The sequence below is a fragment of the Pelophylax lessonae genome (assembly GCF_965119305.1).
Source record: "Pelophylax lessonae genome assembly, chromosome: 2".
NCBI classification, from domain to species: domain Eukaryota; kingdom Metazoa; phylum Chordata; class Amphibia; order Anura; family Ranidae; genus Pelophylax; species Pelophylax lessonae.
The window spans coordinates 509,119,399-509,133,345 of record NC_138769.1 but is presented as its reverse complement, the minus strand read 5'-3'; the positions used below and the strand labels follow the sequence as shown (position 1 = coordinate 509,133,345).

General features: G+C 43.1%; 1 protein-coding gene across 2 annotated transcripts in view; it reads left to right on the top strand.

The window, feature by feature from the left end:
* SLAIN1 (SLAIN motif family member 1) overlaps positions 1-13,399 on the top strand; it is a 105,854-nt gene extending 92,455 nt beyond the window's left edge. For both annotated transcript variants that reach the window (XM_082245558.1, XM_082245557.1), the window contains 2 exons: positions 9,003-9,285; positions 12,669-13,399. In XM_082245558.1, the coding sequence (XP_082101684.1) occupies positions 9,003-9,285; positions 12,669-12,744 (359 nt within the window). In that variant the 3' untranslated portion in view covers positions 12,745-13,399. The remainder of the gene's footprint in view (positions 1-9,002; positions 9,286-12,668) is intronic.
* The last annotated feature ends 548 nt before the right edge of the window (positions 13,400-13,947 follow it).

Below are 13,947 nucleotides of genomic sequence, written 5' to 3'. Positions count from 1 at the left end.
AAAACTCAGTTTACCAAAGTAAACTTGTTTTGGAATTTGCATTCTACAACAAACTTGGACAACTTCTAACTGAACAGATCAGAACCAAGAGGGAGAGATGGGTTATAGTTTGAGTTATAGTTTCTTGAGTTTAACTTTCAAGTGTGTTTGTGTGTTCTGAACTTCTGTTCTGAAAGAAGTGATCTCTTACAAAAAAACTAACTTTTCTTTATTCCTACAGGGGAACAAGTTGCCTCTGTTAGGCTTCATGTACACACAGACTAGGATGACTGCTGACTGAGGAAAAATGCAAAATCGCGGCCCGATTTGTGCAGTCAAAACGTTCTACCCTGAACGTGATTTTTTCTAACCGCAGCAGCTTCTAAACTCTAGTAAAGTGTATATGGACACAGACTTTATGGAGTTGAGTTTAGGAGGTTTTGGTGTTTTGTTTTTTGTTTTTTATTGCCAAAGCTCCTAAACTAAATTTTAGAAGCTGTAGTGTACATAAGTCCTTAGGACATAGATCTGTGAGTGATATTTCTAGTCTCTGGCAACAGGGTCTGCTCTGGTGACCAGTACTGCCATTCACAAAGATCACACAGTCTGTGAGGCTCTGTGAGCCATCTGCAGCTGCTAAAAAATGCACAGCCCTACAGTGCTGAGTGTTTGTTTGTTTTTTGTTTTTTTACTTTTATGAATCAACGATCAGCACTTTCGGGTTATGTCAAATATGGCATTGGCCTGACATAAGTGATCAATTAATCATAAAATAAAAACTGTGCGGCTGTGTAAAAGTAGCCACAGACCTATTACACAGAGCCACAACACGAAGTGACCCATCACTATTAAGAATGAATCACTCCTCTGTATATGCACTGTCACCTCCACTTTGGTTGTTGCTCACATGGTCACAATATGTGTGCCATGCTCTGGACACACCTTTATTAGTCTTGTCATTGTATATTGATATTATTCAAAATGTTTATTATATTTTCATACGCTCATTAGAGCAAAGTTTGTAAACCCCTTTTTTCTTGAATTTTGAAGGAAAAAAAAAAGAATGAATCACCACTATATCACGTACCTATAGCAGAGCCTGATATGAGGAAGGCCTCTTACACCTCCGACCTAGGACCCCTGGTGTTGTAACAGGAGGTGTAGGAGTACAGAGTTGCACAAGTCCCTGTAAGTCTTGCTAGCAGCAGGGCAGGGGTCCACATTGGGCAGGTGAAGTGAGAAGGCTCAAGTAGCAGACAAGCTGGTAGGCAGCAGACTGAGGCAGGATGGTGCTGGCAACAGCAGGCAGCTGAGATGGCTGCTGGTAGCAAACTACTGGTCACTTGGAACATCCAGGGTGGTAGGCAGGACCCGGTGATAGCAAACAGAGTCAGGCAGGCTGGGTCATACACAAACAGGATAGATCCAGCATACTGGAAAGTGGGACCACTAATCTCGCATAGAGCACAGACGTCCAGGTCTTCTGTGATCCACCATGCCTCCTTAGTACTCAATTCAACAACCCTCATGCACCATGAGCAGCATTGTTGATTCACTACTTTGGAGTGGATGTACTGAATCACTGGAGACCTGGTCCTCTGCACTCTTGGCACAAATATATTTAAAAAAAAATACCATATTCTTGTTGTGTAGACCAACTGAAAAAATACCTTTTTAAAAATAATCGGCACTGGCAGGTGCGTTTTATAGTTGCATAGTTAGTGAGGTTGAAAAAGACACCAGTCCATCCAATTCAACCTATGATGTGTGTGTGTGTTTGCTGTTAACCGTACATTGTATACAGCTCTATGTTGTGGTCTTTAAGGTGCCCATCTAATAGTTTTTTGAAACTATCAATGCTCCCTGCTGATACGACTGTTTGCGGAAGAGAATTCCACATCCTTACTGCTCTCACAGTGAAGAACCCCCTGCATATTTTAAGGTTAAACCGCCTTTCCTCTAGTTTTAGTGAGTGGCCACGTGTCTTATTGTATTTCCTTTCTCTGAATAGGTTTTTCCATATGCTAGGGTTGCCAGTACAATATTTGTACATTGATATCATGCGTCTCTTCTCCAGAGAGAATAAGTGCTTGTAGTCTTTCCTCATGGCTGATGTCCTCCATTCCCCTAATTATTTTTGTTGCCCTTCTCTGGACTTTCTCCAGTTCCAGCACATCCTTCCTGAGGACCGGTGCCCAGAACTGGACAGCATACTCCAGATGTGGCCGGACCAGAGTCTTGTAGAGTGGGAGAATAATTTCTTTTTCTCTGTCGCTCATTGACAGACGTAGTCCTCGTTGATTAATAACAACTTGGGTTATACTGCCCTCTACAGGAGTAGGACTAGACAGGAAAGAAAACGTTCTGGACACACCCTAGGGGCAGTCCCAGAGGGTATATCCTCTCACTTCCTGCTACAGCAAATCAGTTTTTTTCTGTCTAGTTAGGAGTAAGGACCTAGATGCCTTGCTAGGATCTTCGGTCCTGGCAGGATTTTTTTCTTAGATTTTTTTTAGACAGCTTTTTCTCCAGTGTTCCTGTGAGATCTTCAAGAAGTCCGGCTCAGCCAAGCCTGAAGAATACAGCCTGATGCGCCCCTACCCATCTCTGGGGTGGGGGGATGTCTTCACCGGTTTCCGGATCCATGGCTTGCCAGAACCCCGGACTAAGGGGTTCGCGAGGTCATACGGTCAGGATACAGGATCGAGTTTCGATCACTTCCACCGGTACGATTCTTCCCTTCTAACATTGAACAGTTTCAGGGGTTCTATTCGAACCTGTTCACAATGCCCAGGAAAGAGGGCAAGGTGCGTCCAATTCTGGACTTGGGGAAAGATGGAGTCCATCCGAACAGTGGTGGCCTCCCTGCATCAGGGGGAGTTCCTGGCGTCCATAGACATTTAGGATGCCTATCCTTATATCCCCATCATCGCAGGACATCAGCGTTTTCTTCACTTTCCCAAAGATCATCCCTGGTTCCCACCAGGAGACTGAACTATCTGGGCCTAATGTTGGATACATCCTGGGCAAGAAAGTTTCTCCCTGTGGAGAAACTCCAGAAGGTTCAGTCAACGATTCGGATGTTGCTGTCCGTCAATTGGCTGGGACTGATGGTGGCCTTCTTAGAGGCAGTACCGTATACCCAGTCTCATACCCGAATTCTCCTGAAGGAGATTTTTTTCTAATGGAATCAGAATTCCGATTTCCTTGATAATCGGATCCGGTTGAGCGAGCGGACCAGGAAGTCTCTGATGCTCAACCAGGGGAAGTCATTCCTTCCGATAGCATCCAGGTTACCAATAGGGTATCGGAACTGAGAGCGATCAGATTTTGTCTGATTTACTGGACCGAGCAGCTCTAGAGCAGCCCGATTCGGATCCAATCGCACTATGCCACGGTCGTGACTTATGTCAAGAAAGGGGCACTTAGAGTGTCCTGGTGGCCATCGAAACAACTAGCATCTTTCATTGGACGGAACAGTTTGTTCCGGATCTCCCCGCAGTGTTCACTCCGGGGGTGGGAAATCGGCAGGCAGATTATTTCAGCCATCAGATTCTGGATCAAGGGGTATGGCCTCTTCATCCAGAGGTTTTTCACTAGCTGTCCCTTCATTGGGGCACCCCGGATGTGGATCTGTTGGCACCTTGGCTCAACAGGAAGGTGCGGAGGTTTGTAGCTCGCACCCGCGATCCTCTTGCAGACGCAGCAGAAACGCTGATTGCCCCGTGGGGGCAGTATCAGCTACGGCATGCCTTCCATCCTCTCAAGTTACTGCGGGAACTTCTTCGCAGGATAGAGGGGGAGGGAATTCCAGTTATTCTGGAAATTCCGGACTGACCTCGTCGAGCCTGGTACGCCGACTTGGTGAGGCTAGTCGCGGACGCTCCTTGGAGACTTCCTCTCAGGGAGGATTTGCGGTCTCAGGGACCGATCTTCCATCTTGCTTTACAATCGCTGGCTTAATGGCCTGGCCATTGAGACCCAGGTACTGAAGGACAAGGGAGTGTCCGCTTCAGTTATTCCTACCTCTAGTTAAAGCAAGGAAAGTGACTTCCAGCACATGGAAGTCTTATATTGCGTGGTGTGAATCTTTTGGATTTCCCCCACATACCTATTCGGTGACCCGAATCTTGGTCTGTCTGCAACAAGGGGTTGAGCAGAAACTGTCCTTGAGCACTATCAAGGGTCAGGTTTCAGCGTTAGCAATCTGCTTTCAGAAACCTTTGGCTAATCATTCCTTGGTGCGGAATTTCATCAAGGGGGTGTGACATCTGGCTCCGCCAGTGTGCGCACCCTTACCGCCTGGGATCTTAATTTAGTGTGGTCGGTTCTTCAGAAACTTCTCTTTGAAGATATTAGGGAGATTCCCTTGCTTACATTATCCCAGAAGGTGGCCTTCTTGGTGGCCATTACTTCTGCACGCAGGGTGTCAGAACTGGCCGCATTATTTTGACGTTCCCCCATATCTGGTGGTTCATAGGGATAAGGTGGTTCTTCTTCCAAATCCATCCTTCCTTCCTAAGTGGTTTTCAGAGTTTTCATCTGAATAAAAATATTGTGTTACCTTCCCCGTGTCCTAAGACTAGCCATCCTTGGGAGTTTGCATTACACTCCTTGGATGGGGTTCAGAAGGATAACTTGACTACTACGGACTTGTTTTCGTAAGACGGACTCACTTTTTGTGATCACGGATAGCCCTTGAAGGGGGTTGCCTGTGTCTGCCGAGACCATATCTAGATGGACCAGTCAGACGGTGGTACAGGCTTATTCTATTAAGGGTCGGAATCCTCCGTTCCCTGTTAAGGCGCACTCTACTCGGGCGCCTAGTGTCTCCTGGGTCTTCCGCCATCAGGCGTCAGCAATCCAGGTTTTCAAGGCGATGACTTGATCGTCGGTTCATACCTTTACAACATTTTATAAAGTTGATGTGATGGCATCGTCAGATGCCTCTTTTGGCCACAAGGTTCTGCAGGCCGCAATCTGAGGAGACTGTTGGTCTACCTCAAGGGTTTGTTGGGTGTTTCACTTAGGTCTCATCTTTTTGCTCGATGAGTCCTTGATGCTTCTGGTTGGCTCCGGTTGGGCCTTCTGGATTTTGATTTCTGTTATCCCACCCCTCATTTGTGGTACTGCTTTGGGACGTCCCGAGTTGTTATTAATCAACGAGGACTACGTCTGTCAATGAGCGACAGAGAAAAATGGATTTTTGTAAAATCTTACCGTAAAATCCTTTTCTCTTAAGCTCATTGACAGACGTAGTACCCGCCCCTCTGTTTTTGAGTTGGGTTGGGTTAAATTCTCTAAACACTGCTTTGTGACATAACTGATTTGCTGTAGCAGGAAGTGAGAGGATATACCCTCTGGGACTGCCCCTAGGGTGTGGCCAGAACGTTTTCTTTCCTGTCTAGTCCTACTCCTGTAGAGGGCAGTATAACCCGAGTTGTTATTAATCAACGAGGACTACGTCTGTCAATGAGCTTAAGAGAAAAGGATTTTACGGTAAGATTTTACAAAAATCCATTTTTTTTCTGGAGTGAATCCCCTTTTTTATACATGCCAGTATTCTGTTGGCTTTGCTTGCAGCGGCTTAGCATTGCATGCCACAGCCAAGCCTGTTGTCTACCAGTACCCCCAGGTCATTTTCCATCCTAGACTCACCCAGAGGTTCCCCCCCCCCCCAGTGAGTAGCTTGCTTTCTGGTTTCTGGCACCCAGGTGCATTACTTTACATTTTTCAACATTAAACCTCATCTGCCATGTAGTTGCCCACCCCATAATTTTGTTAAGGTCCGCTTGCAAGGTTTGCACATCCTGCCCAGAAGATATTGGCATGCTTAGTTTAGTATCATCCGCAAATACTGAGATTTTACTCAATATCCATTCCTCTAGATCATTTATGAATAAATTAAACAGGATTTGCCCCAGGACAGAACCCTGGGGGACCCCGCTTTCCACACCCGCCTAATCTGAGTACTCCCCATTAATCACCACCCTTTGCAACCTCCCCTGGAACCAGTTCTCTGTCCAGGTACTCACCTTATGGTCCATACCTACCTTCCTTAGTTTGAACAGTAAGCGTTTGTGGGGAACGGTGTCAAAGGCCTTTGCGAAGTCCAGGTACACCACATCCACAGGCTTACCTTTATCTAGATGGCAGCTCACTTCATCATAGAAGGTTAATAGATTGGTTTGGCAAGAACGATTTTTCATGAATCCATGCTGATTACTACTAATACCGTTTTCATTACTAAAGTCTTGTATGTGGTCCCTTAACATCCCCTCCAAAACCTTACAGACTACTGATGTTAGGCTGACCGGCCTATAGTTACCCGGGATATATCTCGGCCCCTTTTTTAAATATTGGTACCACGTTGGCTTTTTTCCAATCAGCTGGCACCATACCCGTCTGTAAACTATCCTTAAAGATCAAGAATAATGGTCTGGCAATCACCTGGCTGAGCTCTTTAAGAACCCTCGGGTGCAAGCCATCCGGTCCCAGTGATTTATTTATGTTTCTCTAGTTTAGTTCTAAGTCTATCTTCTGTTAGCCATGGCGGTATTTCCTGAGGTGTGTTGTTTAGTTTGGCCTTACAAGCTGGGTTAGTGTAGCCCCCCAATTCTTTTGTGAAGACTATCCTGTCAACTTTGAAATATATTATGTGGCGATTGGTATCGGCGCTACCTTACAGTATAAAACGTGACTTCCCCAAAGTGTAGGTGAAAAAATATATAAGGGTGTCAACAGAAAATGTTTTTTGTGAGTAAATTAAATGAAATAAACAATCCGTGTGTTTATTGAATTTCAAATAAAAAACAAATATAGTGATACATGTGCAATATACATATCGAAATGGTGTAAAAAAGAAAATTATGGGGGGGGGGGGGGGGAGGGGGGTGTTCCCACAACCACAAGTGTTATATCAGGTATATGCTTTTTCTGATATATTTGTGCCACAACAAGTATTGAAAATAAACAGGTGCTACTGTGCAGAGTTCGAAATGACCACAACCACAAGTGTTATATCAGGACTTTCACTGATATATGTGCCACACATGTGCTAAAAATAAGCAAAAGCTGCTGTGCAGAGTCCAGAGTGTCCACTAGGTGGCGTCTGCAATACGACCTGTGCAGCTGTATGGGGGGTCTCTTCTTCGTATTTGGGGGAGCACTTCCGAGCCGGTGGTCTGGTGGGGCCTTTGGGGCCTTCTTTCGTTATGAGCATTTAGGGCACCAGACCACCGGCTCGGAAGTGCTCCCCCAAATACGAAGAAGAGACCCCCCATACAGCTGCACAGGTCGTATTGCAGACGCCACCTAGTGGACACTCTGGACTCTGCACAGCAGCTTTTGCTTATTTTTAGCACATGTGTGGCACATATATCAGTGAAAGTCCTGATATAACACTTGTGGTTGTGGTCATTTCGAACTCTGCACAGTAGCACCTGTTTATTTTCAATACTTGTTGTGGCACAAATATATCAGAAAAAGCATATACCTGATATAACACTTGTGGTTGTGGGAACACCCCCCTCCCCCCCCCCCCCCATAATTTTCTTTTTTACACCATTTCGATATGTATATTGCACATGTATCACTATATTTGTTTTTTATTTGAAATTCAATAAACACACGGATTGTTTATTTCATTTAATTTACTCACAAAAAACATTTTCTGTTGACACCCTTATATATTTTTTCACCTACACTTTGGGGAAGTCACGTTTTATACTGTAAGGTAGCGCCGATACCAATCGCCACATAATATATTTCAAAGTTGACAGGATAGTCTTCACAAAAGAATTGGGGGGCTACACTAACCCAGCTTGTAAGGCCAAACTAAACAACACACCTCAGGAAATACCGCCATGGCTAACAGAAGATAGACTTAGAACTAAACTAGAGAAACATAAATAAATCACTGGGACCGGATGGCTTGCACCCGAGGGTTCTTAAAGAGCTCAGCCAGGTGATTGCCAGACCATTATTCTTGATCTTTAAGGATAGTTTACAGACGGGTATGGTGCCAGCTGATTGGAAAAAAGCCAACGTGGTACCAATATTTAAAAAAGGGGCCGAGATATATCCCGGGTAACTATAGGCCGGTCAGCCTAACATCAGTAGTCTGTAAGGTTTTGGAGGGGATGTTAAGGGACCACATACAAGACTTTAGTAATGAAAACGGTATTAGTAGTAATCAGCATGGATTCATGAAAAATCGTTCTTGCCAAACCAATCTATTAACCTTCTATGATGAAGTGAGCTGCCATCTAGATAAAGGTAAGCCTGTGGATGTGGTGTACCTGGACTTCGCAAAGGCCTTTGACACCGTTCCCCACAAACGCTTACTGTTCAAACTAAGGAAGGTAGGTATGGACCATAAGGTGAGTACCTGGACAGAGAACTGGTTCCAGGGGAGGTTGCAAAGGGTGGTGATTAATGGGGAGTACTCAGATTAGGCGGGTGTGGAAAGCGGGGTCCCCCAGGGTTCTGTCCTGGGGCAAATCCTGTTTAATTTATTCATAAATGATCTAGAGGAATGGATATTGAGTAATATTTTTTCACCTACACTTTGGGGAAGTCACGTTTTATACTGTAAGGTAGCGCCGATACCAATCGCCACATAATATATTTCACTTTCACCCTTGCACTTAAGGGTTGATTGGTGGCAGCTCACACCTTCTATATTTCTTTATCTATTTGTCCCCTCATATATCTTTAATCCATAGCGCTGGTCATCCTCCCTTTACTATCCTGTCAACTTTCTCTCTAGAAAAATGCACCGAGGAAGCCTCAGAAGGTAAGGGTAAGAGCTATGGAACAATTTTGATTATCTCCACCTTCTATCTCTATCTTTCTGCCTCTCTACAGTTTCCTTGTGTTTGTCATGTTTGAAATAGAGAATAAAGAAATCTTTACCATAAAAGCCTCCCTTTTGTTTTAAAATGTACTATTTTTGTTTTTAATGTTCACATGCAGTTTTTACTAATATTTGTTGTGTAGTCATATAACGATTTCTTTTACAGTACCGTCCCCTGGTCAACTGCAGCAGAGGGTCCACAGTGTGGGTAACTTCCCAGTATCAGTGAGGCCACCTCTGAAAGCCACAGCCTACGTCAGCCCCACTATACAAGGCAGCAGCAGTATTCCACAGTCGACTAGTTTACAGTCTTTATCAAGTTCTGGGATCCCTATGCCAAACAAATCTGCAAGTTCGTTGCCTGTCAGAAGTGCACTGCCTAGACCATCTCTGTCGAGCATGGGGGGAAGCAGTATACCCCGCAGCAAGATTGCTACTCCACCACGCAGGTAATTAGGCAGACTTAACATGTTCAATTAAAAAAAAATAATAATTTAAGTTTAAGTATGCATATTTTTGCATAGTTACATTTTTCCAGCCTGGACCAAAGTATATATTCATGTCTCGTACGTGGAAGAACCCCATGTAATCTGGAAATCACTGTAGTAGGCATTGCTACCACAGTGATTGCTGCTAGATTCCGGCTCCCTTGGCGTTTGACTGCCCTGCTGCTTACTGAACACTGGAGGTCACACTTGCTTGGCATATGCGACATTTAGGCAACACTTTGCATTTTTATCACTGTCATCTCTCCTCCACGTCAAATCGGAGAACGCTTTACATTCATTTGAAATATGCTGTCTGTCTTTATATTGAAAGTAACAGGGTCACTTAACGTTCCCTCTTCCCAGCAGCATTTGCCTTCCCTTCCCACCCTATCCCTCCAATTTGCTACCAGGATTGAACAGAAATACCCTGTACTTCAGGCATGAGGGCTGGTTCACACCACAAATGTGCACTGCAGATCTGTTCTGGATGCGTTTCTGCATGTGCGTTTTTAACGCATTACCGGTTTCGGGACATTTTTGATACATTTCCGGATGCATTCCAGATGCTTTTTTTTTTTTTTTCCATTTTCCTGGGTTTTTTCACTGTTGGGGTCTGGTGCATTTTTAATGCATTTCATAATATTTTGGTGTGTTTTCGATGCGTTTTTCCACATTGCAATACAGTCCAGCGCAGGCAAAATTCAGCATGTTTTTTACATTTTTACTGGCACTGTGCACTGGTGCCACTAAAAAACAATATACCCCTACTTTCCATGCATTTTTGATGCAGAAAAAACTCACTGGACTGCATATGACATGAACTGGCCTTTAGAGAAGCATGCAACTCCCTCCCTGCCCCAAGCTCTCTCAACTGAAGGCAAGCAAATCCTGGAATAAAATTCAAGTAACACTACTTCTCAATGCAGTTCTCAAACTGGAATATGCATTTCTGCCACTAGAGGGCACTGCAGGGGAAAGGTTCCCATTTTTAGTTTGCTTGTTGGCTCCATCTTGTACCTCCTACAGCTTGGTGATTGTTGGGATACAGTAGATGATAGTTTCTGTCCTCTCTGGCTTTAATTTGACTGGTAAAAGGGTCTGACAAATTTGTTTATATTAATAACCTTTAAATGATTCCTATTATTATTCTCCACCATCACAGCATAATGTTTCCCTATAGTCTGGTCAGTAAATAGTTTTTATCTTTTCCTCCTCTCAGTAAAACGGTGAGACCAACATAAAGAGTTTGGAAACATTTCCAGAGTGCAATTTCTGCTGAGAGCAAAGCTGCAATTTGGAAATATTGTGAGATGAAATATTCTTTTTAAAACACGTCCTTGCATTCCAGAGGTGTCCTAAGGACATTAAAAAATACTTTAGGGAAATAAATGATGAGGACCATAATGAAAGTGCAAGTAGCATTTCCCTCCAGAATTCTCATTCCAGAAACACTCTGCTACTTCTGAATTATCGCACATTTTAAAAAGCAAATTTAAGTTTATTTACTGAATAAGCTGTACTTTTATTTCAAGCATGCCACTTATATATACACGGCATTTCATGTTCACAGTGTAGCACATTTGACTTTCAATTTGTAAAACTACTCCACACTGAATTTATTTTTTTAGAAAATGTTAATTCTTTTGAAAAAAAAAAAAAAAACAGGGAAAACTTTTTTTTTTTTTTTTTTTTCCTCCCCCTATAGCTTCAAAATTTCTCTACACTGAATGAGTTTGTGTTTTTTCTTTTTGCATGGTTATTACTTACAACTGTGATGATCAAGATTATAAGCAATAGTTTTGGCTGTCATGAATGGCTTTCATTCATGACAGCTTGCTTACTATTTTGGTCTGTGACTGGCTACAGCTGATGACATGGTACAGGGTGCCAATCGTAATTATTTTTTATTTACATTGTAATTGTGGTATCGCTTTGATTGGTCATATCGATCACATGATACCCTGACTGCTCACAGCAGCTGTGTATTGAGCGCCATGATCTAGTTGACACAGTTGTCACAGGATTGTGCGGTTGCACACCCCAGGGGGTTGATCCAGTGCGCATGTGCTCAGTGAGTATGTTGCTGAGCCTGTAGCTGCCTCCTGCTCGTAGTAACCGTACTGTGGGTCGACGGCAAGTGGTTAATGCTACAGCGGGCGGATTCTCCTAGGGTTGAGCGGCTCTGGACTATGGTGGCAAGCTGATCTCCCGTTCCTGGAGCGGGAGGACTGGGAGGATTGTTTAGAACTGGGTCCCAAACTGGTGATTCCTTCCCGGGATAAATTGATACAGGTGAAGTTTCTTCATAGAGTCTACTATACCCCCGTGAAGCTGCATTGCATATACCCTGAGCGGGACCCCACTTGCCCTCGCTGTCATATTCATCAGGGGACCTACCTCCATATGTTCTGGGATTGGCCGGTGATTGCTGGATACTGGGCTGCTGTTTTTGGGGTCATCAATAGTCGTCTAAGGCTCTCTCTCCTGGTTTCCCCTGCGCTGGCGATGTTGGGTGTTCATGATGATCAGCGGAAGCACCATTCTAAGCTGTTGATCTCCTACCTGCTGTACTATGCCAAAAAAGATACATTGCTCAGATGGTCCTCTCCTTGTCCTCCAACTGTGTCGTCCTGGCTCAAGTTGGTAGATGTGGACCTGCCCATGTACAAATTGACCTATATGAATAGGGGCTGCCCTTGGAAATATGACAAGGTTTGGGCGCCTTGGACTACTGATTCATTCCAGAGGTCCGTGGTCTCCCCCCCCCTTCCTTGATTGTTCCCCCCCCCTTCTTTCTTTTATTCCCTCTCTGCCCCCCCCCCGCTCCAATTCCCCTGCATCTTTCCTCCCCACTGCCCCATTTTTTCCCTCCCTTTCTCTCTCTCCCCCCCTCTCCTCCCCTGCCCTCCTCTGGACTTCAGCTGCTCCTAGTTTTCCTACTGTTACTTGAAACTTGTAGCGTTTTCCTTTTGGGGACGTCTAATTACTGTTCTTGCGATACAATGTTGATTGTTGTATACCAAGTTTTCTCACTGTATGCATATGTTTTTTTTACTTCCCACGGTGTTGTGACTTGTTGTTTGACATTTACTTGCCTTGTTTTTTCAATAAAGCATTCCTTGTTTGTAAAAAAAAAAAAAAAAAAATGCTAGAGCGGGAACCTACTGATCTAATGCATACATGGCATCATGACAACATAGTTAAGTTGAAAAAAAAAAATAGTCCATCCTGTTCAACCATATAGAAAAGAAAACACAAATAGAGCTACTTGCCAGTAAATGTTAATGCAATGAGTTGTGCAGTTTCTAATTTGAGTCCTAATTATTGTTTTCTATTCCATGCAGTTTTATTCAGCCTCCGAAGACTCTATCATCGTTGAGCACATTGCGAGATGGAAACTGGAGAGATGGATGCTATTGATCTGTTCGAATGATGAGCTTACACTTAAAAGCAATTTTAATTTAATGTGTTTTTTTTTTTTTTCCCCAGCGGGCTGGGTAAAAATAGTGTAAGAGGATACATCTGAAGATTTTAACATTTGTAACATATATGTGTTATGTGAGAGAACTGTCAAAGACAATGTAGCTCTTAAATGTTTGACGTGAAATGCTAAATGGATTTTCACAACAATAACTGTATTATTTAATAACACACAGTTCAAACTACAGACTTATGCAACAGCAAATACTTGTAAGAATCCGATACAAAACCTTTTTTTATTTATTCACTTTCTGTTATCCTGTTTAAGCACTTAACTTTTTTTTAATGTATGATGAACCATTACAATACTGGGCAACATGTAAATGTTCTGTGTATAGAATAATTACCACCCTTGGAGATGCTGCTTCACTTTTGTGCCACAGAGTGCATTTTTTCAACTATAATTTGGTATACTTAATTTGGGAATCACTGGAAACGTACTTAAAATGTATTTCTTGTTGCAAAGCACAAGGGTACAAGGAGGAGAGTCACTGTCACAGTCTATACAACCACGTTAAGGTAGAAGTAAAGGCATTGTTTTCCATTTTGGAAAGAGTAGGGGAGAGTTACAGCCCCTGTCAGTTTTTTGTTTTTGCTGTGTCCCATTGGGGAGATTTCCCTGCACTTCCTGCCCTAAAGCGAAAAAAGAAGAGTAAATCCTTACAAAGAGGGGATTTCTGGGTAATCACTAGGTTCACTCAAATTAGTGTCCCCATTGGAGGATTTTCCCTTACTTTTCACTCTCGTTAATAATGGTAAACGGCAATTAAAACCTAGCAGGTGTTTGAATCCCCTCTCCACTTTTTCCAAAAAAAAAAAAGTTTTGCCTTTTCTTATACTTTAATTTTTGTCTTGTTGATTTTTATGTTTCATGTTAATTTATTGTTTAACTATTTGAATGTTTTCTTCTGAATAATTATGGATTTACTGCATCTCTACTGCAGTGTGGGCTGGGTTTTTTTCTTACTGTCGAAATACTGAAGATCAAAGCTCTCAATGGACATAAAACTTTTGATAGGCATTTTACAGAATTAAATTGCACTAATGCTTTAATAAGACAGTATATGATTTCATGATGACATCTGTATACTGCTGTTTTGGAATGTTTCAGTAATAAAGAATATTTTTCAGCAATGTGTGATG